Consider the following 24,988-nt stretch of genomic DNA (forward strand, 5'->3'; position numbering starts at 1 on the left):
TGAACGTAGTGTGAAAACATTGCTGATCTGTCATAGAGGCTGCTGTGAACATGTGAGCCAAATATTACTGCACTGCATGCAGCATGGAATTTACAGTCTTCTGTCAAACACAGCGAAAAATTGCCTGCTCTCGCTTCCGCAATGTCGTCGTGCAGCATCATCTAAAGCAGTTGGACCCACCACCGCTATTGGCTTATTTCGTGATCGCGAGAGCATTCTCAGTAACACATAATTGGTAATGTTGGGTTATATGAGGGACGTTCTGAAAGTAAGTTTTGTCATTTGTTTTCACATGGAAAATTTATTGCAAAAAAAAAAAAAATGCACCATGGCATCATGAACCTTGCACTATTTTTCCACATAGTCACCACCGAAATTAATACATTTATCGTAGCGTGGAATCAGTTTGAAGAAACCACTCTGGTAAAACTTGGTGCCCTGCAATGCAGGGAATTGTCGCACAGCCTGCTCCACCTCAGCATTGTTTTGGAAGTGATGTCTCAAGAGTGCGACTTGTCCTGTACTCTAGTAATGTTGTTTTCATTCATGGATGTGGAGGGACGCTTCACTTTGACCTTCATCCTCCACACTCTGCCTTCTTTCACTGAGCATGCAACACCAGACACCAACCATTTGACAAGACATGACATCTTCCCCATACGTGATCTCTAGGCGTTCATGGATGACGGACACGCTAGTCCCACATGCCCATTTATACCAGATAAAAGCAGGCACTTCCATTGGCGACCACGTTGTCAGCACACGTGTGTCTGTCATCGTGACTTGCACTCAAATAACCTCAGGCATGGCGGTCTGCTGCTGCTCTCTCTTCTTCGGTGCTCTGCGCATGCGTCATTCCTCCTTCGCTGACGCTCCTTCTGTCGTTGAACCAGCAACGTTGTCATTGGGCGTGGATCCTTATGGTGATTGTTTGGTTCACCTAGTGTACCATGTTCTCTTAAAAAAAAAATGACGAAACTTACTTTCGGAACACCCCTCGTATAAATGAAAATATATATATGTGTATCTGTGATCCCCAAAAACAGAAAAATAATTTTTTTTTGCACTGTGCGTAGCTGTGTCTGCTGTGCATGACCTCCGAGATACCAGCGATGTGCTGCATAGTGTAGCCTAATGTGGCCACCATGGTGTGCCGCAATGAGCCCTCTCGCTGCCGCGACACTGAACTTTTGGCCGGGGCTTTGCCCTCTTGGCTTCTCCGTTTTGTAGCTTCTCCGCTTTGTAGCTTCCAGTGCGCTAGGTGAGACAAAAAGAGAGAAAGCCGGGTATTGGTGCAATAACTCCACTTATAGATGAAGGATTTGAAAACTTTTTGTGGCCTATCATTTGTGAGACGATATCCTTCAATACTAGTGAGGCCGTTCTATGATTAGTTAGAAAACCTTTTCAGGGCCCCTTTAATTCTCAAAGTGTGCAAGCACTTGGTGATCGAGAATGGCGTGGCATGGTTACATATGTATAATTAGGTTCAAGGCTTGATGGTCCAATGGTTTGTAACACTACTGCTTTTATAATATACAGCCCACTAGGGTTTTTAATACCCGTGCTACACGGGCAAAGTAAAGTGCACTTTTAGCGAGTGCACTTGAGCGCGCTGAGTGTCACTTTGGCAGCGTGCTGCTACACGAGAAAGAAAAGTGTGCTGTCAAATTGATGGTCATGGCGATCGGTAGTCAGATGGGAAAGCATATATTTGTTAATATAACAATGTGTGCCCAAAAACAGTTTATTATTGTTAGAAAGAACATTTACAATCCACCTTTACAAGCGCCGGTAACGACGCAACTTGACCAGCAACAGTCAAAACGACTCGATCCGCCAAACTGCACAGCCATTATCCGGCGTGGTCGTGAACAGCCCGAGAGAGAGAGTAGTTTTTTGCTGTTCTTGTTGTTTTCTTTTGTGGTGTGGCACATTTTAATATCTTGTAAGGTTAGCAATTTAAAACAATGTTATTAAAGATTACTCCTGACTCTTCTTTCAATAATACTTTACTTATTTTTTACTCATTGCTAATGAGGCTACACACTTCGCCACCGCGAAGTGAGTTCGCTGAACCCACTCGCCGGCGAGTGCGCTCTGCAGTGAGTGTCACTAAGTGTGCCCGTGTGGCAGCCTGCGAATGACACTAGCCGCGAAGTGCACTCGCTCAAAGTGCACTTTATCTTGCCCGTGTGGTTTGGGTATAAGCAGTATGTGTCCTTGTGCTTGACTGAAATGTTGACTTGCCATGTCCAGTCAAGTGCCACTGTTTATGATACAGTGTCACCATAACAAACTCAAGCTGGTCTACTTCATGAAGCACTACATTCCTCTATACCATCATCAACATCTCGCTCCTCCTTTCTTTCCTTCCGTGATGTCCCCAGGCAATGGCAACAGTTGAAACTGCTCCTAATGACAGTGTTATTCATCATCAAAAGCTGTCTGCACTTTGAATAAATGTTTGGATGGCTCTTTTGTCTAAATTGGGAAAGGGTAGTTTATAGTTGTTATGCAAGGACCTAACCAGAAGGACATTTAATTAAACACCAGTCGTGCTGTGAAATTCTTAAATTTATACAGTTTCCCTCTGCATTCACAGACTGAAATACATCCTTGAGTTATCGCTCCCACTTCCTATAATGGGCGCTGTTTTCTGTGGGAAAGAAAAGGGCACATATGGGGTTCGACTCACATTTGCATTTTTACGAGGTCCCGTGGAGATTAGCTGTGACGAGTGTGAGCTTGGGCACCAAGCATGCTTTGAGGGTAAACGATGTGATCTCTCTTATTGCAGCTGCCTGTGAGAGCATTGTAGTATATTTAATTGCGTCTTATATCTAATACTTCTGCGACTTTTGTTGCGCCCACATCTCCCATGTCCCATTTGCAGGCTGAGGCTACTTTTGATGGTGGGGGAAGTGTATACCCAACTGCAGCCACGCTTCAGGTGCGCCTCCCCGATGCCGTGCCTGAGGCATTTGAGCTTGTGCTCACGTACATCTACACCGATCGTATTGATCCTACCAAAAAAAGTGAGTGAACTTTCTTTGAGTCGTAAAAGTGTGGATGGAACACTTTCCTTTTCACATCAGGAGCTTTCGTGGTGTCAGTTTTGTGATGTCAGTTTTTACCTAGTTTAATTTCGGTGTGCTTCAATCATCTGAGTTGGAACCAGGAAAGAGCAGCCTTTGATGGCTCTACTGCGTGAGAGGGGAGTATAAGGGTTTTTGTAGATGTTTAAATGTAAAACTGGTGACTAGAACTTCACCATGCCTACAAGTTGCACAATTAACTATCCACCATAGTTCAACGTGAGTACTCAGACACAGCAGAGGAAACCAAGAAATCTAGCTGCATACTATTTAAAAAAAGTCTAGTGCATGAAGCGCTTAGTAAAGGTGTTGTGAGCAACAAATGAAAGTTACAGAAGAAGACAAGAAACAGGCACAAAGTACAGTATTTCTATAGCCCTCAGAGAATACTTTATCCAAGACCAGTGTTTGAAATCCTGCCACTAGAAAAGGTTTAAGTAATTTTCTTTAAGCAGTGGGTAGACATGCTAATGTTCTGGTGGAGACTAGTTACATGTAAATGGTAGTATGAGCCTGACAAATGCTTTTATGTTGAAAATGACTGTTCTTACAGTCACTAGCAATAGATGGGTATGTTAGTCGCAAACTGAGCCAGTCGTAAACTGAGCCAGTCGTGTAGGGGACTTGCTTCGCCAAAAGGTTATCTCACTGTTTTTCAGTTGAGAATTGATTGCTAGCACCAGTTGTCCCGACTTATTACTTTTTACAATCTAAAATAATCTGTTGTGTCTCGTGTTGTTGATTCCAGGTCGAGACCCTATGAGTGACCGCATTGTTCTTCTTATGATGGATGTTTATAGGCTGGCTGTACAGGTAAGTTCTGGTTTGTATAAATTGTGCAAAGAAGAGTGCTCATTGTTAATGATTTGAACATGCTGAAGTGGCAAGCTAACAATTCTGCTAACATTTCTGAGCAACAACACAATTCTGGAGGGGCAAGCTGCTTGTGTTTAGCAAAGATTTAAACATTGTGCTGTAGTTACAGATGTGAGAGAACTTTCTTAATTTATGTGACAATGACCGCAGCATTGGAGATGGGGCTACTTAGCTCAGCCAAGCTGGACAGTGCTGAATGTGTTGTTGCCGTCTCATGCTGTGCTAGAAGCTATTGTAACAGCCAATTAGTGATTGTTATTTATTTGTGTCGGGTTTTTTAGCAAGCAGTAGTTGACATGCTAATTATGCTGACTAATCCTAAGAGTAGAGGCAGTGCCATATTATGCATGTGAAAGGAAGGAATCGCGCTGTCATTTCTGTGATAACCTTGGTTTCATTGATGTCATCGTGGCTGCCATCATGGGAGTGCTAGCATTCTAAAAAGCTGCGTAAACAAGAAATGTGACTGCACGACAGGTGCATCTTACATTGTGCGACAAATTGGTACCAGTGATAATATGCTAAAATAATGGTCACCATAAAAAAGCAAAACAATGCATGCTTAATGATATGGTGCAGTGACATCATCATGGGCGCCATATTAGTGTACTAGCACAGTGAGAAGCTGTGTCCATGACATCACGTGAAAACAGTCTATTGAAATCAGGCAGATGCAAGAATAATATGCGGAAATGCATGCTTGAAAATAGCATGATGTGTAAGTACCATGAGTTTGTGCCAGCCTCTGCTGTATATAGCACAGTAACTTCAGTTACGTGTTAAAGTTCTTTTTTCTTAAATTCAAAAAGTAATTCTATTGGGAATATTCTGCTTTTATGTTTGCATCAAATGTAGCCTTGTAAGTCCATTTGTGGGTTGCAGTAGTGATACAGTAGCACATGACACATAATGGGTCACAATTGAGTTTTAAATCTGCCTGTAGAATGTGATTTTTTGCAATATTTGCCAGATTTGGCCTTTTTCAGCCTGGATTACCATGTATAAATTCATGTTGATCAATTATGAAACCACATGTGACCAAATTTGGCACCTGAATGCCTCACAGTGTGCTGTACCCATCTCATGATCATACATAAAAATGAAGTTAATATCAACAGCCTCAGATTGTTTTTGTTTGGTATGGTTAAATTCCACTGTAATGAAATTCACAAATCTGCAAAAACATTTATTATAGCAGAACTCTGTTGCACTTCAATTGTCAAAATAAAACTAAAAAAACAAAAATTATGCTAGCGAAACTTAATTTCTAGAAGTTAGTCAATGCGGAATTCAACTGACTCATTCTTTACCTTGTGTTCATGTTTTGTTGATTGTTCAAAAAGCCTGAAACGGCTGGCTTTTTGTATGCATAGATGTTTTTTTATTTACTTCATAAAATAGTCCCTGATATGTTATGGCAAACCAAAATTTGTTCTTTGTTGTGAGAATTTTTCTGCATTGAGATCTATTGGTCCCTGAGCAAGAACCGAAATTTCTTCAATGTTATTAAAATTTCACTGAAACTGTTCGTTGCATTGTAGTTGGCTCAACTGTTGCAAAATGGTTTACACAAGAAGTGCCACAAGATGACTCGCTAGAGAGGTTGGCTGCAGAACTTGTTGAGCTAGCTGGCCAATGATTGTTATGAAATGTGATTGTGAAGGAGGCGTGCGTAGACAAAAAATTTGAGTGCAAGCATTCATGTTTATAATAAGCTTCCTTTTCGGGAGTCATCACTAACATCACTCACGATCATGATAATCTGATTGAGTACTGAGTTCATTTGACAAAAGCAGTGATCTCATGTTATCATAGTGGAACAGCGGGACTGTGTGCCTCCATTCATGTGTGTCATGTTTGTTGCATTGAAAGTTCCACATGAGGCGCTTGGAGCACCTGTGTGTCCAGTATCTCGAGGCGGCCATCAACCATCGCAATGTCCTTGTTGCCCTGCAAAATGCCTCTGACTTGCGTCTGGACTTTATTAAGGTAGGTCTACCAGGAACTCATTGCCAGCAGCCATGGTTCAAAATGGATTTACTTTTAAATGCGTAAGCATTTCTACACCTACCCAACGAGAAACCTGTCCGTCCGTCATATAAGACGACTGCAATGGCTCATACCCCCGTAAGCAAGCAAAAAATGCAATGGATCATACCCCCGCAAGGCTGAGGCTACAAACTCTCTGCAAAGTGAAGGGAACAGTGCGTACATTCATTGAAATCACCTATACAACACACAGAACAAGCTACATTTCCATAAAGAACAAGCTGAAAACAAGCATCCGAACAATCAGTAATGCATTGCAAACCCTCTTCAACAGTTGTAGTGGTGGTTTTGCAACAGCTTCGCTGGACATCCACTTTTGCAGGTTGATAATGACCGATAAGAGTTAAATCAAGTCTGATAAGGGTCAGATGTAGTCCGATAAGGTTGATAACGACTGATAAAGCTTGACAAGTGTTTATGCTCGTCAGATCAAGTTTGATAAGATTGGTAATGACACGGCGATGTGTGGAGATGAGCAAGTGGCAAAATGCTTATGCATACTTAGACAACTCCAGTGGAGTTTCTGCGTGAATTTTTTTTGCATGGAATACTTTTGCGTTCCTGTGACTGCCTTGGGGGTTCCTGAGCATATTTTTCCATGCAGCCTTGCTAGAGCCTGCAGTCGATAGAAATGCGGAGCATGTGATGAAGGAGCTGGCATAGTATTCACCATATTTGAAGTACCAGTGTAAGAGAGTCCAGCATTATTGTGCCAGTGTTGCTTAATGTATGGTCAATTTGGTACAACATTGGGCCTATATTGGCACTATATTGGCCCTATATTGGCCCTTCTTCTGGTGCCTCTAGGGATGCTGTTGCGGCACAAAAGTGTTCAACACTCAGGCACTTGGTTCAAACTTTAGTGAAAGATGTATAATTTAAAGACTGAAAATGAGGCAAACAAAAACTGAAACCACAAAGGATGTAGCTGTATCAGGTCAGGGTGTGGAACTGATAACTACATTACCATGTGGTATATGATAGTCTTATTATTGCCTCCATGCAGAGATGCTACCAGGGAAGGAGTTGCCTAACAATGCCTTGCATAATGCTGTCTGATTAGTGAGTGACTTGAATCCAAGCAGAATTTGAGGGTGGAACCAGACGAGTGTAGTGAATTTGTGCATTAACTCTGAGCAATCTATTATTACATGGATGCTCATTCTATTTGAGATGTGGTACCATCGACTACATGCAAATTTTGACAGTCTCATTGCCTTCATCGGTAATAACCAAGTGTTTATTATAAGCAAAACTGTTATCTATAACTTCGCTTCGCTGATTCCTTGCTATTTTTTCTTGGGGTGTTTGTTGCAGACACCACCATTTTCTTTCTCTTTCATGTATTTTTAAAATTTTGTGTCATATCTCTTCTATTAATTTTACAAGTGCCTCCATTGTTCTCAGGCATGCTACGGTGGCTTGACAGCATCTGTGTGATTCCTGAATGCAGGAGTTCTGCCTGAAGTTTATTGTGAAGGAGAGCACCTACAACCAGATTGTGATGAGCAAGGAGTTTGAGACAATTGCACAGCCACTCATGGTGGAGATCATCCGACGGCGACAGATGCCAGCTGTGCGCTCGTTGCTTGAGCCAATGTTCGATTATGCTGGTGAGGAGCTTGGGCCTTTATGCTTCCTAGAACTGCTTGGCTTACTCTGTCTTGATTATCCACTCATTACTTCTTATTGCAACGTTTGGTTGAAGCAGGTTTAATTTCATAAATTTGGAGAAGAGGAACATCAGTGAACAAACAGTTTAATATGTTCATAGTGCTAATTTTACATGACTGCAGTCAATACTTAAACAGAATGGTTAATGGGCTGGTCTAGAAGGAAGGATAAAATATACATACTCTTGCCTAATTTGTCAAAAATTGTGATGATGGCCCCTTCTGTCCTAATGGTAAAGGCAGTAATTTTGGTGAATAGTTAAGTTCCAGCTTGTGAACACTTGAGGAAGTCTGGGAGTTCATCTCTTGGTTTCTTGAAGTGCTGCTGCATAGTCAATGGAAATGGGTGTCTCTTTACTCTGACTTCCTTACTTTATTATGTTTTCTTTCTTTCTTGTTTTATGTGCTGTTGCATTAAGACAAGCTTTAGCATATGTAGTCAATATAAAGATGGCTTAACAATAAAGCACTTTTCAAGTCTTAGTAATCGTCAAACTGTGTGCACAGTTCACACAGTGTGCCAAAAACCTGAACCGACATTGAGAAACCTGGCATTCTAGAATTACCTAGGTAACAGCTAAATTTTTTAAAAGTTGATAGATCTCCAGCAGTGTTTTGCACAAAGATCTAGTTTAGCTGCCCATGGCTATGCACCATGATAGCACAGTGGCTTTGATGATATGTTGCTGAGCATGAAGTTGTGGATGCAATCCCTGGCTTCTGTGGCCACATTATCATGAGGACAAAATGCAAAAGGCACTCAATTGATATTTGGGTGTATGTACACATTACAGAACCCAAGCATTTGAAGTTAATCCACTACTGCTGTAATAACTGCAATTAATCTCCTACTCCACTAAAGTGTCTCTCAGTTGTTGCTTTTGAACATTAAATGATGTCAATCAGTTGAGCCTCCTCAAGCTAAATTTTAAAAATCTTAGATTGCACTAAATAAGCAAACTCGTATAGCTACAGCAGACTCAAGTATGCAATACTGTCACTAGATTTGCTTTTTTATTATTTTTAAAATTATTTTTCAAGAATGTGTTATTCCTTTATAAAAATAAAAAAAAAATTGTTGCAGGCACGACATTGGAGCAAGACATGGAGACCTTCTTGAAGGAGACGGGTCGGGAGTTTTGTGACATTACGCTGTTGCTTGATGGGCACCCGATCCCAGCTCACAAGTCAGTGCTTGTGGCCCGGTGCAGCTACTTTGAAGCCATGTTCCGGTCCTTTATGCCAGACCACAACACTGTGAATGTGAGTGCTATTGTTGATGCTGAGAGATTCGTGCTTGAAAAAGCCAGGTCGTTGCTACTCAAGCTTTCAAAAAGCTAATCGTTACTTCACATCTCAATTGTCAAAACTGTACTGCCCAGCTTGAATGGCATTGCATACATTGCTTTATACTACAGGGTGGTGATTACCCAGGGACATATTTTGCTAGCTTCTTTTGTGTTGTTAAAATTCTGTGAGGTGTTTAGGGTGTAGCCTATTTTATGGAAAACTGTAGAAGGGGCAGGTGGACCACACTTGTGAGTTCACAAGAACATGGATACCTCTCCCTGCAACCACAGCCACCAAGCATGCAGGTGGCATGTTATGGAAGGTGTGGGTGCAAATCATTATTCATGTAGACGGCAACATTGGAAAGAGCTTAGATAATGCAATAATTTTTTTTAAAGTTAGGACTAGAAGTAGCACGTTTTTAGGAACATTCTTTTATTATAGAAGTCAAGAACTGTATGACTTGCAGTTGCATAGAATGTGCAGCATTTTCCATCTGCCTGTGGGCATCACCTGTCAGGAGCCTCATTTCCCCCTCGCATGCCATTTCTTTTTTCCTTTTTGTGTTATTACAGTTTAGCATGGATCCTAATATTTAATGGCTACCATGTAAAGTGAAGTAGTTTATGGTTTACGTATTATATTGTGGTGTTGTTCATACTCTTTTTGTTATGTGCTGACCTGAAGCTCTGAAAGTTTCAAAATGCTGCCGTATCAACACTTTTTTGGTTGCTTCGTTCTGTTATGCTGTTGGTTTTGCTAATGATGTGTTCTTGTTGTTTGAAATTTTGTAAATCATGAAACGGCCCTTGAGAAACAGCTTATTAGTACGCTGATGACTGCTTCGCAGGACTAGACTTTAAACAGCAGGAGGGAAATTGAGAAACAGCTTATTAGTACGCTGATGACTGCTTCGCAGGACTAGACTTTAAACAGCAGGGGGGGAAATTTTTGTAAATACACTCTGAAATAGTTATTTTTCATGTACCGTTAAACTTCAACATAACAAACTTCAATGTAATGAAAGTCTGAGTGTAATGAAGTACGTAACTTTTTATACCTTTTTGTCCATAGAAAATTGTGTATATTGCACCTCAATATAACGAAGTGTGTTTATGCACGATTTCAGTATAATGAAATTTCGCTGCCACCGCAAATACTGAGACAAAAATGGAAACTTCTTCGGACACAGATGGTCAAATGGTTGAATTACATGCGGCTGCTTGCAAACACACCTCTCAAATTGCGAGCGAGAGTGACCGCCAAAGCGGAGCAGCGTCATGTTTCGTAATAAGTCCAAGTGGGATAAGATCCTATCACACCCCATGCGCTGTATGCTTTAGGTGTGAGTGAAAGTGGGCGAGGGTGAGTAGAGAAGGATGGTGGTTTTATAAACGCCATCTTCCCGGATGACCAAGGGGAAAAGGGGGAGAGGAGCGAGCTCATGGTGACGTGATCAAGCGAGGGTGGGGTGGGAATGGGGGGCAGGTTGGTGTGCGTCTCCTCTTGTAGTGCGGCCGTGGCTGTGGGCTGAGTGCATGCGCAGCCCCACGCGACCTGTTCTTTAGGTAATCTGCTGCGTGTGCAAAGATTGGGCATGCTGAGATGGTGTGTCATTGTGCACTGGCTTGCCATGTATTTAGTGCTGGAGGTTGCATATCTCAAGTTTCGCAGGCGCATTGAAGCGAGAGGTAGGCGAAGCATTCGCACCCTGCTTCCGGCGCTTTTCCTGATAGTGTCGTCCTATGGCGTGCGACATCATCAGCCACGAGGGTGGAGTAGATGCGAAAGCATGGCTGGCTTCGCTTCGTGCTGCCAATGAGACTTGAGAAAAACTTTAAAGTTGTTGCCAACTTACAAGTTTAGCAAATTTTTTTTTTATCATTCAAATTTGTTTTTTTTTAGATTCCCAATAATACGAAAAATCTTGTGGCCCCTTCCGTGTAAGAAAAATCCATTGGCGACTGTACTTAATTGCATAAAAGATTGAATTTCAATACAGTGACTTTGTTATTCATTTAGTTTTTAAATCTCAGATACAAATTCTAACATTCTAGAGCCTGTTTCCAAATTTGGAATAAAAATAAAACACTAGCTTATTTTTGCAAATGAGAAAATCTGTTATTCATTGAGATTTTAAATTTCAGATTGCCATCGGTGAGATGATTCCATCGCTACAGTCCTTCAACACCTTATTGAGGTATATCTACTATGGTGACGTTAGTATGCCACCTGAAGATTCTTTGTATCCTTTTTGAGAAACTGTTGCTTTGGCTTTCATTTGTGGGTTTGGATACAGTGTTGCTCTCTAAGGCATTCATGTCTTGCTCTCCCACTACATTGACTCTGTAGCACCAAAGCGGCACTCTCCTGCTGATCTGTGGAGATGTGTGTTCAACATCACTTTGCAGGCAACTGCCATAGTGAACCTCACAGTGCAGCTACGAGCTGGACTATCTCAGAGTTCTGCACTTGACTGTGCACGCATTGAGCATTATTGCAGTTGTCAGAGCATAACTGTTGGTGCTACCTCATTGATAATATGCAGTACCTACAATGTATTGTATGTTGGATGTCCTTGCAACAAAGTACTGCCATGACGTAAGTCTTTACAGGTTGTTGCAACCTGTAAAAAAAAAAAAAAACTCCTTATGCTTGCCTTAGAAAGCTAGAAATAAGAAAGCATTCCTATCTATACCTCCAAAATGAAACAATGACCACGTGGAGTAAATGTACCTAATGAGGAGCAAGACAATACGTTTAATTGATCTAGCCAATCAGAAATCTGCTAGAACTTGCCTGTATTTTTCTTTTTTTTCTTTTTTAATGCTAAACATTCCTGTCTCTGCCTCATCAGCTTTACAATATGAATGACTATAAAAACTGGTGTGTAGAACAAGGGTTCGTTGTTACTGCGCTATGTACAGTACACAAATGGAGACTAGATGGATACTGAATGGGAACGAAGATGCAAACTGACATGAAGAATCGCATATGTTTGCACCTTCGTTCCCATTCTGTGTACATCTTGCCCCTGTTAGTAGTGTACTGTAGACAGCGCAGTAACAATGAAGCTACACCAACTAGCCCAATTCATCGCTCTGTAAAACAAGGGACTTGTTATGAGCAGAATACACACTAACAGCACACATGGATTTGCATTGAACCCATCAAAATGTGCTTGCAGAGTGTTCTCCTTGATGTGCAATATTTCTCAGGTACCTTTTCTCTGCACCTTATTTTTATGGCTTTACTAATAATCGCCTACAAGCCTTCTGCAAGGAGAACCTGGAGATGAATGTAACATTTGAAAATGTTATTCAGGTATGTAGAAACCTGTGATATCGTCTTTAAGCTGGAGATGAATGTAACATTTAAAAATGTTGTTCAGGTATGTAGAAACCTGTGATATCGTCTTTAAGCTCTGGGTTCCTACAGTTTTGAATCGGATAAATTTTTTTGGTTGTACAGATTTAGTTAAAAGTTCAGAATAGTGTATTTCATATAGCCTTGCTCTGCCTATTTAAGTACTACTAGATAATTATTATTTGAGAAGGACAAGGAGCTGTGAAGAATTTATGAACATTGTTGCATCTGCATTATTGCAAGGCTTCGGTAACTTGAGCACCCTGGGCTATGTTTTTAGCATGCTAACCAGAGCAATGCACCCTTGCACTTGAAAAAGCCTGGCATTTTGCAACACAAGTTTCATCTATGAAGAGAGGGTCTTAGCATATTAAGGATATTGTGCAGCATTAATTCACATATTTGGTACCATGATGTCACTATGATGTTACTAGCGTGCAGGTGCGTGGGAAGAAAGGACACTTGACATTTTTATGCCAATGTTAGCTCAATGAGCAGCCATGAGAAATTACAGCGTAGGCAGAGTTTATTATATTCACTTTTAAAAAGTGTTAATGGTAAACTGTAAAGTTTAGCACACCTGCCAGCGTTGATTGTCAATATGTAGGTACCAGTAGGCAATAGCAGGCATCTATTGCGATTTTGTGGTGCAGAGCAGGTCTATACTGAAAGCATCTGTGCCAGCATGTACACTTAACATCTTAATATAGGTAACTGCCCAGAGGACTTACCATGTATGTCAAAGTCCGAGTGAGCGAAAGCAACATTTCATTGAATAATTTCCTCAAGTAAACTCCCTGCAAAGTGCGGCTTTCTTTTTGCATAGAACACCAAGATCATTGAAGGTCTCTTCTTGTGCTCTTTCTATTTCTCTTCATAACCAGATTCTGGAAGCAGCTGACAGGATCCAGGCTACAGACATGAAAAAGCATGCCCTTAGCCTCATTGTGCATCATTATCCAAAGGTTAGTGAACTGATTTTCTCTTGCTGTTATGTGCATTGGAAACTGGCATAGATGGAACATGAGAGCTGTTATGGATGCAAGCATCATGAAAAACAGGTGGAAGTTTCTTACACACTCAACTTCTCAAGTACACTTGTGTGGCTCATACTGTTGTTGTGAAAGCACATCACATTATTAATGCAATTAGCATTCTTTGCCTGCTTCAGCCATTTTAAGCCTATCTAATATTGCCTCCTGTTATATAAGGTGTCGCTGCCGATTGCAGCGCCATTAGAGGAAAGAAGATGAAGATGGAATAAACGGTTAGGGACTGAGTAATGTCTCCATTGAGATGACACTGAGTATCATGCACGATACAACACCTCCTACGCCGACCTAATGGCCCACGTTGTCTTCCAGCTTGGGCAACTCGTTATGTGCTTGTGGTTGCGATGCCGCCTTGGTCGCTCCATCCTTGTCATTTTAGCTTTATGATATGACTCTCATTATGTCGTCGTCATGCCTTCTATGCCAACCCAGCGGCCTAAGTTGTCTAATAGCTTGGGCCATTAGGTATGTGCTCGTGGTTGTGATGCTGTCGTAGTTGTTGCATCATCGTTCCAGCTTTGTCATCCGACTCTCATCGTGCCATCATCGCCATACAGTCGTCACGCTTTCGTTGCCACACTGCTGTCGTGGTCGTTCCATCATCATCACTCCAGCTTCATCATCTGACTTTCGTCATGCCGTCGTCGTCACGCCGTCATCGCCATACAAGCTTTAAGACATAGTTGTCACGCCATTGTCGTCATACAATATTGTCCTTATGCCGCTGTTATGCCAGCGTCGTCATTGTGCTGTAATCATGCATTCATTGTCATACCATCGTCATGATGTTGTTGCAATCGTTCCATAGTCGTCATTCTAACTTTGTCATGCCGTCATTGTCGCACCTTCGCCGTCACACTGTCGTTTTAGTACCACCCTTTTCACTTCGGTAACGTCATCCCATTGTTGTCATGCCACCTTCGTCGTTCCATCAACATCAATCCTTTTTCATTATATGGTAATTGTGCTGTTGTCATTCAGTCGTGATTAGGCCACTCATTTCATGCCATCGTCGTCATTGCGTCATTGTCAGACAGTTGCTTACATGCATTCGTTGTCATATTGTTGTCGTCATGGCACTGTAGTCATGCAGTTGTTGTCACTCCATCTTCATCATCTGACTCTCATCATGCCATTCGTCGTCACATTGTCATCATCATACAGGCTTCACGATACAGATGTCGCTGCGCCATTGTCGTCATACACTCCTTGTCATCCCGTTGTCCTCATACCATGGCCATGCCATCATCGTCATTGTGTCGTCAGCAAACAGTCGTCATCGTGCATTCATTATTGTTCTGTCGTCGTGATGCCGTCGCAGTCATTCTATTGTCATCACTCCTACTTTGACATTCCACTCTTGTCATCCCATCGCCATCACGCCATTGTCGTCACACTATCGTCATCATGCTGCCTTTGTCGATCCATCGACGGCATTCCTTCTTCATCATTTTATCATAATCATGCTGTCGTCATTCAGTCGTGATACGCCATTGTGGTCGCGCCATCGTGATCGCGCCATCGTGTCATTCCAGTTTTGTCATCTGGTTGTCGTTATACTGTAGTCATCACACCACCGTTGTCATCTCATTGTCCTCGTGCCGTCGTCGTCAAACTGTCGTTGTTATACCATAGTCATCATTTAAGAATCGTGATCTCGTTGTTGTCGTGCCGTCGTCATCATACCACCTTTTTTGTTCCATCAATGTCATTCTTTCTTTGTCATTCCATCATCCCACTGCATCAGCGCCATACAGTCATGATGTTGCCATGCTCATGGTCATAATTGGCAAGCGAGTGTCATAGCAAAGTTGGATGATACTGAAGTTTGGCGCACATAGTCTAAGCAGTGGAAGTCTCAGAATTACCACTACAGATGTTAAGTAAATATGACTTCAAAAATACCATGTAGCTACATTGCTTCATTGCTAATCGCATTACCGTCAAGAGTCATCGTGAGGCGTGTTCTGCTGTAATTTGTTTTTTCTGTTGAAAAGGAAATTTCTGTCAGATGTACTCATTCTTTAGTGCATTACATTGAAGCTGTTTTCAGTTGTCAGCAGTTTGTGTTAATCTTTGTGATGAAGTGACGATAAAGTGTACAAGTACGAGGACCATGTGCTGAGTGGCATTGGAGTGAATTGGAGGATAAATTGTTTACTACATGAACTCATGTTCACAAATAAAATTGAAGATATCAGCAGGTGTGTTGAGTGGTTGATAAATTAAGTGACTTTATTATATTGCATACAATTTTGTTGAATGCATTAAGAAGCGGTTGATCATTTCGACTCTGGATTGTTTAAGGCAATTCACTGGCCATTGTATGGTTCTTTCCTTTCTTACACTTTATGTTCACTTCTCAACAAATGTACATTGTGGAACATTACCTCTACATTATTATTAATTGTGCTGGTCCATCATGATGCTTTATGCAGGTTGCAAGACTGCCGAAGATACGGAGCCTTAGCAAAGATCTCCTGCTTGACATCCTAGAAGCATTGGCGGATGACATGAGCGATTCCAAGCTATGTCAGGATGTGTCATCAGCGAGTCTATGCAGTGATTCTGCAGGATCTGCAAGCTTAGTGCTAGATCCAAGCCCTTACCATGAGAGTGGCTGCAAATGAACCTTGATTCAAACTCCTTGGTACAAATGTATGCTTGAGCTCGTAATGGTTGCAAGTTTTACAGCGAAATCTTGTGCCATCAAGGTCTGGGCAGTATGGTAGACTGGTAACAAGTGCAAGCTCACTGTCTACCCATAATTCTGCTTTACGAGGAACTTGCCAACTAGCAAATGGCCCAAGCTGCCTGCCTTCGCACAGTATAGATTGATGCCTTTAATAGCATGATGACAGCAAATGCACCCTCTCCAGAGCTGCTGCTGCTGCAAATGCAGAGACCAACTAGAAGCGACCACAGCCCTTTATGTGCAGCATATCTCACTGCTGTCACATAAACATGTCATCAGCTAGACTGTGCAGCAAATCACCAAGATGCAGAAACCTTGTGCTTGTCACTGTAGGGATGGACATGCAAGACCAATCGATCCATCTGTCAAATTCTTTTACTGAAAGAACAACATGGTGTGGCGGCAAGGCCTCACACATTTCTCTCATCGTGTCCCACTTTGAGTAGCACCGCTACAAACTAAGCCTGTGGTCTGGTTGTGATACCACCTGCTATTCAATCTTAACCAAAGCTATATGTGCAAGTGAGCAAAAAAGCTGTCCCATGGCATTTACTTACAAGAAACGTGTGCCAAACAGGTGAGAACAGCAGGGTGGACCTGAAAGAACTGAAATTCAAAGGTCTGTGTATCTTATCAATAGTGTAACACGAACATTATTTTGGAAGGTATTTTGGACCTGCACTTAACAAGAGTTCTCAGCCTACTTCTTGTAGGTGTTCACATAGGAATCAACAGAATTTTGAGGTAGTGTCCCAACACCAAGATACCACCATCTCTGTCAGTTCATCATGTACCCCTGTTCTCCATTATGTACAACATCTCTGAAATGCAGTCCAACAACTGGCTGGTTGTTGCTAACTGTTGGACCTATTGACCACCATGTTTGTTAATAAAAGATAGTTTCTAGTAGCTACAAATTGAGAAGTGTGCTGTGAATATTTGTGCAATTACAAAGGCAATACATATAGTGCTCTACATCTTGCCCAGCATGATAGAATAAATTTTAAAAAAGTAAATTTTAGCTGTTGATTCAGTAGAGTACTTGCTATGGTTCTGAAGTAAATGTCTAGATTTTGTCTGGATAATTCAAAAATGAAAATGTTTGTAATTTAATAACAATTCCAAAAAAATTATATTGGACACCATAGTGTGTAGATATATACAGGGGTATTTTTTTTTTTTTTAGTTCGAACAGATTTACAAAAAAAGATTACATGGAGTAGTAGCACAATTTGGTCTGTTCAGGTGAATTACCTGAAGGGGCAGACATTACATTCATGTTTCCAAAATGAAGTCGAGGTTTCGACGAAAGCCCGTCTGGTCGGGATGCAACATGAAGCAATAAAACGATTTTAGCTTTTCTTTTGGTCGGTGCCTTCATTTTATTGCTTCATGTTTCCAAAATCTGCTAACATTGGCATCCCTCTTCATATTGTACTGAACTGCTGGAGGGCTGCTTTTCGCAAAGTAATCTGGAAGACCAATCTATTTTGAAGCACATTTTGAGGATGGATATCTTGAACGTGGTGCTAATTGTAGAATTTCTGCTTGTGGCTCAGTCAGCTAAGGCGTTGCGCTCCTGAGCACGAGATCGCAGGATCGAATCCCGGCAGCTGCATTTCGATGGAGGCGAAATGCAAAAACGCCTGTGCGATTACGTTGTAGTGCACGTTAAAGAAGACCAGGCAGTCAAAATTAATCCGGAGCCCTCCATTGCAGCGTGCCTCATAATCAGAACTGGTTTTGGCACGTAAAACCCCAGAAAGAAGAATTTCTGCTTGGCAGACATGAATTCATTACTCCTTGGCTTCAGTTTCTCAATTGAAATCTCTGTCCTAAATTGAAAAATTAATAACTTCAATTCGTGATTTTCTTTAATTAGCTATAAAGACATTGCAATTTCTCATGCAAGTAATTTCCACCTTTTTCATAAGTCCACCTGAAAACACAGTATTGCTTTCTATTGCAAGCGACTCAAAAAAAAAAAAAAAAAACTTAGAATAAAGAAAGAAAAGCATATTCTGGCACATTCAAGTGCCATGTTATTCAATATAGTGTTGGACTTGTCGACTGTATGGCACGAACTTCCCATGATGATGAAATGTCTGATAACGGAATATCCACAACAATAGCAGTTTGTTCATTCAGGCTAGTTGGTAATCAATAGCTAATGTCTTCAGATTGACAAACACGGCCAACACTTATGCTTGTTGTTTCAAGTCATTCTTTTTTTGTGCTAGAAGTATTTGTTGTGAATATCCAAACCTGTTGATATTCCCTGTGATCTCTCATATGTTCAGAGCGCGTGATAGATGCAAATGCTGTGAAAGTTCGGAATCCATTACGCATAATCTTCATATATATATTGATAAACATGAAGGTGAGCACAGTTTGACCCCTCAGCTGTCAAACACCAATAATGATAAGAGTGCAACAGTGTGTTTCTCTCTGTAGTACACTCGGTTACCGTGCATATAGCCTTTCGTACTGTATTCTTACTTTCCAGTGCTGCACTCTTATGTTGAATAATGTTGATTGCAACATTGCTGGCTGTTCTCTTTGTGCTGGTTTTATTTGTATGGTACCTGGCGTTAATTCTGGTGAGAGTCCTCTCTGCACACTTAAAACTTGTGTTGGCACCAGCTACTTAGGCCTCGAGGAAAATGAGGTGGTCCTCTGAATGACAAGAGGTGTGTGACTGAAATAAGGCGTTACAGAGTGCTTCCACAAGTGGCAGCCACAGTCAGAAAATTTACAGCTCAGTGTATGTGTCGTGGTTCCTGCAGTGCTACTTTTATATGGCACTGGCTTCAACAGCGGTATATAGCTTTCAGTTCATCTATTAATCTATTTGCTCAATGTTCTTTTTTTCTTTGGCTGTTCCTTTCAATGAGCGAGTGCTGCTGCCGAGTACATACTGGTAAAATAGGTACAAGCACTCTCCCAGCCCATTGCTCGGCAGCTACAGGAGTTTCAGACGCTTAGAAGGACACCCACCTAATGGGAAGTTGGCAGCATGGGACTGCCAGACTCCTTTTTCTGGTCTATAAGGCCGGATCCCATGCTGCCAACTTCCCATCAGGTGGGTGTCCTTCCAAGCATCTGGAACTCCTACAGTTGCCGAGCATTGGGCCTGGAGCGCGCTTGTACCATTTTACCAGTGGGTACTTGGCGGCAGCATTTGTATGCCTCCCATAGCAGCAGCGGATACTTGACTATTTAACCAAAAACGCGGTGGAACAAGAGGCACCCAGAGACCTTCGCAAATCTCTGTAGGACCCCCTTTCGAGATTACAACCCATATGAATCGAGCGCCGGGTTGTGGTACATCTCTACCCATTAGAAAGACCAGTCGGTTTCCGGCAACATCCGGATTCGAACCCAGGACCTTCTGCATACAAGGCAGATGCTCTACCACTTCACCTTCTCTGCGGTAACATTTTCGCACAAACTTCCTACACACTTTTTGCGTTCGCCCGCACGTCTCCCCTTCACAATGATGGTGGGAAGCCAATCTGGGCACAGGGTTGTCACCATTATGCAAGATATCTGTACTTATTGAAACAAAGTTGCAGATATTTAGGGACAGTGGGCGTTGCTACAGGTTGCTGTGAATACAAGGTATACCACAGAACACCTATAATGTATTGGTATATTATGTCGTACGTGGTGTCATCAGCATAATTTGGCATTGTGGTGGGCAATCAGATTGACACTTCATGTGTTTGCTAATGTGCCCACAAGGTTTCATGATTCACGGATGGCAAGGAATATGCAGCAGGTTACACGAGAAAGCCATCGATCACTGGCATGCATTGATGATAATCTTCAATAGTTTATGCCACTTTTTTTTTTAAGTGTGAAAGCTTGCTCTGTGGCCTAAAGCTGTTCAATGACGGTTAGATGGTGGCTTGATACAAAGCAATGGCTTGTAGATGAGTGCAGTCCGGGACAACTTGTCAAGGATCGAGGTGCCATAGGTCTGCGCAGACGGGCGAGGAACTGGGCGAGGAACTAGATTATTGGGCAAGTACCCAATGCAGTTTACGCCTAAGAGTTATTATTATAATGAGAATCACGCGCGGTGGGTGCGAACTATGAGTGCATCGTGTTGACGGGTTTAAGGCCTACGACACAGCCGCGTCCATGACGGTGACATGTTTACGCGCTACTGAAGGCACTACTGTTCGTTGAACTTCAGCTGCAGCTTCGTTGCGATTCTAACTTAATATTATGCGCCCACCGATAATTTGCGTCCATATAAGTTTGACAAATGTGGCCGGTGCGAGCCAGAGGTCTGGCGTGTGACATGGGTGCCATAGAGTTTCCATAAGATGCCGTTTCGCCATGTGTGTTTACTACGTTGCGGGTGGTTGAACCCGCGGATGCTGCCTCATGGTGGGACGCGGGAATGAGGTCACGGAAGAGGTACGTAAAAGAGGTATGGTGGGGCCGTCCACGGCGCGAACCAAGCGCAAAGGATGCTGAGCGTGCGCGAAAGAACCGGTTGCGTCTGGTAGCGCTTATGAAAGACACATAATCGAGCCATAGAGAAAGAAATTCTCTATGATCGAGCGCTGTATCACAATACTGGTTGTACTGTATATAGTTCTAGTTTTTTTATTTTGCTTTATTTTCCCAAGCCGCTTATTTTTCACAAAAATACATGAACGCAGTTAGAACTAAAAAAAATAAATAATAATAAAGTCACAAAAGGTCACGCGCGCGCACACACACAGAGATATATATTTAAAAAATGCGACAACGCTCCTAATGATAGAGGCTGTAGACCTGCTGTAGTAAACTTTGTGGACTTGCTTGTAGACCATTGTAGACTTTGTCGATCGGCGCGCCATGCTGCGCGTCTGCGCAGAAGCTGGTATTGGGGTTGGCTTAGAACGGCGTAGTGGAGCTCTGCGGCGCTTAGTACCCAGGTCTTGCGGCTTTGTTGAGCTATTGTCATTGTACGCTAATTTCTGTCTCCCAAGCTTGTACGCCCTTATGCTGTTTATGCCTAAGAGCTTGTAGTGAGAATCACGCGCAGTGGGTGCCAGCTACGAGTGCAACGCTTTAATCGTGTTGACGGGAATAGGGCCTAAGAGACAGGCGCGTCCATGACGGTGAAGACATGTTTACGCGCTACTGAAGGCACTACTGTTCGTTGAACTGCAGCTGCTGCTTCGTTGCGATTCTGACTTAATATTGTTGCATTGATTTCGTGCAGAAATTCTACCCGACTTCCAGGTGATTCAGTGAAGTCATTTCTGACGTTTCCTAGTGTTGCCGCAAGCGTTCGTTCTACAAGCCGGTTTGTGGGTTGCGCGTCCGCTCTCGTCTTTCGATTGCAAGTCTTCAAGGTACCCAACAATTTTTCGAGCAATGGAGTCGCCAACGAAGGCCAGCACGGTCAACGGCACGCTGCAAAAGACCGCTAAGCATCAGGACATGAGACTGGAAACCGGCGTCGAAGGTAATGGCTACGACCGCGCTGAAACGATTGAAGATATCATATCGGAGCTGAACGCCACGGCCAAGAAAGACGCACCGCTGTCTGAAGCACCTGCCGACGTAATGTTGCACGGTGATGGACAACAATCCATTGATTCTGAGGACCGGTGCGATCCGACTACTGATTCGAAGGCTTCTTCATCCGGCAATGTAGACGGCGGCAAACGGGACAGCACACCGGCTTCCACACGTGAAGAAGCCAAGTCAGCGGCTGTATCGACAGACGTTTCGGTCTCAGCAGAAGGTGAGAACATTGTAGCGTCACACGCAAGTGAAATTGATTCAGAGGATGCCAGAAAAGTAGAAAACGCATCCAACGGCGATAGTGATCAGCCTCTAGAAGGCGAGAAAGCGTCGGAATGCCTAAACACACTTGAAACTGACGCAAAAGAACAATCTGTAAATGAATGCAATGACAAAGAGACAACCAAGGCTGTCCCGGATTTGACGGAGGCAGATGATGGTTCAAACGAGGTGATCACTAGTGATATAAAGGTACCAGATGAGGCTGTAATGTCACCCCGTAGGACTGCCCGCCAGAGAACGGTCAGTCTGAAGCTGGCAGAAAGCGCCACTAGCAGTCCCAGTCGCAAACGTCGCCATGGCAGTGAAGGTTCTGATGCATCTTCTATTGATACACCTCCTTCAAAGCAAGAATCAAAACAAGGTTGCATTACATCAGACAGCGAAGTTGATGTTCCTCTTGCAAAAAGGAGGTGCAGAAAGTTAAGTGCTGAGGGTGGTGTTACCAAGGCCACAGTGAAAACCAACAGGCTTACTTCAGACAGTGAAGGTGACAGCCCTCTTAAAAAACTGAAGCGCAGTCCCAAACTTGCAAACAGGCTTGCTTCAAGTAATGGTGACAGCCCCCTTGCAAAAAGAATGCGCAATCCCAAACTTGCAAGCAAGGTTACTTCAGAGAGTGAAAGTGACAGCCCACTAATAAGAAGGAAGGGCAGTGCCAAACTTGCAAAGAAAATACCTGAGCATAGTCAAACAAGGAAAGGCGATGTACAGTCTGTGGAGCCTCCTAGTAGGAAGAAATCTAAAAAGAACCTATTGCAAGAATTCCCGGAAGATAAAGGAGCAGTGAAAAGTGACAATGACAGGCCAGATCTGCAAAGTTCTGAGCAGAACAGCACCAAAAGAGGCAAGCCCACAGACACTAAAAGGGCACAAAACTTGGCAAACAAGGCTAAGAGAAAAGCTGTTCGTGAAGAACATCCACTGAGCAGCACGCTTGTCAATCACAGTACACATGAAGATCGTGAGGAGTCATGCGGCGTTTCCAAGCCAAAAAAGGCCAAAGACGAGGCTGGCAGCAGCACTGAGGGCGTTCTGGACAGCAGTGGTGCAGCATCTGCTATGGTCGGCAAAAAGAAGAGGCTCGTGAAATCTAAGGAACTGAAGAATGACAGCTCTATCGGTCTGAATGTCGGAGACATTGGTGGCAGTGGTGACACTCGTGCAGATGAGAAAGGGAGCAGTTTTCCTGAACAGAACAGCTTTGCTCAATCAGCTGGAGCTGTGTCATCGTGGTCATCAAGCCATTTTAAAGCCTCTGATCATCATCTTCAGAAATCCATTCAATTAAGCCTTAAAGACTGGGCGCCATCTGCCAGACCATCCTATTTGACTATTGAAGTTCCATCAGTTAATGCAAGGAGGATGTGGGGCCCCGGTTTCAGTCGCCAAAGGCCAACCGTTGTATTTGGTGGATGTGACCCCCTGAATACATACGTAAATGTAGACGGTGTTCGTGTTCTGCTACTTCAGTGGCAGAAGGTCTCAAATATCATCCCAACCATTCGCCTTACTGACATCTTTCAGTGCTTCAAACATATGTGAACTAATTGTTTACTCCACAGTGAATACCTCCATGTTGCTTCATTTATTTTACCGTGTGTTTTTGTTATTTGTGCACGGCATCTGCATTTCTTATGGCTTTCTTCTTCTGCACATCATCACTGTTGGCATGACATTGGTCTGGTCACAACATTGAATTACACTGTTGATAATTAAGATTAGGCACAAATGTTTGGCAGCATTTCTGTTGTTCCCATTGGACCTGTGTGTTTTCTCTGTAGTGTTGGAGTAGTGCATGCTACTAGTCCTCTATTTGCAATGTATTTCGACCACCATACTCCGCTGTCAACAGTGATCTTCATGCTTCTTTTTTTAAATAAAACATTGTAATGGACATTGTAGCATCACCGTGTCCTTAGCATTTATGGAAAGGGAAAGAAATAGCCGGAGTTTAATGCTCCTTTAATGTAATTATCATTCTTAGAATACTTCATGCACTTTCCGTTAGCTATCTATCGGTGTCTCTAACTGTTTTCCTGCTAACTTGAATCACTGGATAGTCCATGGTCTAATGTTTAGAGCATCAAGTTGCTGTGCTGAGGGAATTGGGTTCAACATCAACCATCGGACCAACTTGGGTCACTGGGTATGTCTCACTCTTTAGTGACAAAAAAAATCCCTTAAAATTTATCAGGTGCTGGGCGGAATCGAACCTGGGTCGTTTATATTCAGACAATCTTGCTGAATATATATTCAGGCACGGACTTCGCGGCGCAACTGGTAGATGGTGATGAGAGGGGCCCGGCTGCATACATGCCTCATATATGACATGTTTCGGCATTGGCAATCTGGTGTGGTTTATGTTTCTTCAGTGCTAATCGCATTGACATCAATGTTCATCATTAGATGGGTTCCGCCAGAATTTTTTAACATTAAATTTGTGAATGTGTGCATAACCTAGATTATGATTTTTTCCTGCCACAACTGGTACTGTGCTTAAGCAACAACCGAGCGTGGCAAGCTCTTCTCCTGTTGTGCATCCATCTGCTGAAGCCATTTTTTTTTCAAGTAAAAAAAACCTTCAACCGTACTGTAGCTGTACTGTTAATGCATAAATTATTTGCAGTATAATGCCCAATGTGAAAAAAAAAAAAAAAAAAAAAAAACGGAAGGTTTTGATTGTGGGGGCTTTATATTTATATGCTTGTGCTTTAGTAAATGTTTACAGAACACAATATTTTAATGCTTGAAGTCAGAGGAACATTAACTCGGAGTGAGACCAGTATAGCCCAACTGACAGTTATAAGCGACAAATGTCAAAATCCAATATCTACTGTGTTCCTGTGCCTGTTTTTGCATAGAATGTCTGCCGGCACAGCAAATTTTTTTTTTTTTTTTATCACTGTTAACAACAAAAAAAAAAAGGTAGCAATCATAGGTACGAACTTTTTATTCTGCTATTGTGAACTTGTTAGCATGAGTAACAGTAATGAAGTGTAGTTCGTCTGTGCGTCCTGACATATTCCTTGATGGAAGAGACTGAGTGTACACTTGTGGGGCTTTGCTGTAAAATAT

General features: G+C 42.5%; 2 protein-coding genes across 6 annotated transcripts in view; both read left to right on the top strand.

Annotated features, from left to right (window-relative positions):
• LOC119446725 (leucine-zipper-like transcriptional regulator 1) overlaps positions 1–17,016 on the top strand; it is a 34,531-nt gene extending 17,515 nt beyond the window's left edge. For all 5 annotated transcript variants that reach the window (XM_037711246.2, XM_049664348.1, XM_037711247.2 and 2 more), the window contains exons 12-20: positions 2,897–3,038; positions 3,847–3,911; positions 5,847–5,963; positions 7,477–7,636; positions 8,781–8,959; positions 11,134–11,231; positions 12,205–12,310; positions 13,237–13,317; positions 15,843–17,016. In XM_037711246.2, coding sequence (XP_037567174.1) covers positions 2,897–3,038; positions 3,847–3,911; positions 5,847–5,963; positions 7,477–7,636; positions 8,781–8,959; positions 11,134–11,231; positions 12,205–12,310; positions 13,237–13,317; positions 15,843–16,034 — 1,140 coding nt within the window. In that variant the 3' untranslated portion in view covers positions 16,035–17,016. The remainder of the gene's footprint in view (positions 1–2,896; positions 3,039–3,846; positions 3,912–5,846; positions 5,964–7,476; positions 7,637–8,780; positions 8,960–11,133; positions 11,232–12,204; positions 12,311–13,236; positions 13,318–15,842) is intronic.
• A 3,961-nt stretch (positions 17,017–20,977) lies between these two features.
• LOC119446728 (nucleolar and coiled-body phosphoprotein 1) lies at positions 20,978–24,811 on the top strand. The gene has a single exon (XM_037711252.2). It carries the CDS (start codon positions 21,479–21,481, stop codon positions 23,453–23,455), a length of 1,977 nt encoding a protein of 658 aa, XP_037567180.1. The 5' UTR covers positions 20,978–21,478; the 3' UTR covers positions 23,456–24,811.
• Positions 24,812–24,988: the final 177 nt, after the last annotated feature.

This window comes from Dermacentor silvarum, chromosome 3 (assembly GCF_013339745.2).
Source record: "Dermacentor silvarum isolate Dsil-2018 chromosome 3, BIME_Dsil_1.4, whole genome shotgun sequence".
Lineage (NCBI taxonomy): Eukaryota > Metazoa > Arthropoda > Arachnida > Ixodida > Ixodidae > Dermacentor > Dermacentor silvarum.

Bases quoted from the DNA above. Each gene is read 5' to 3' on its own strand.
- LOC119446728 (XM_037711252.2), top strand. From the start codon at position 21,479: ATGGAGTCGCCAACGAAGGCCAGCACGGTCAACGGCACGCTGCAAAAG.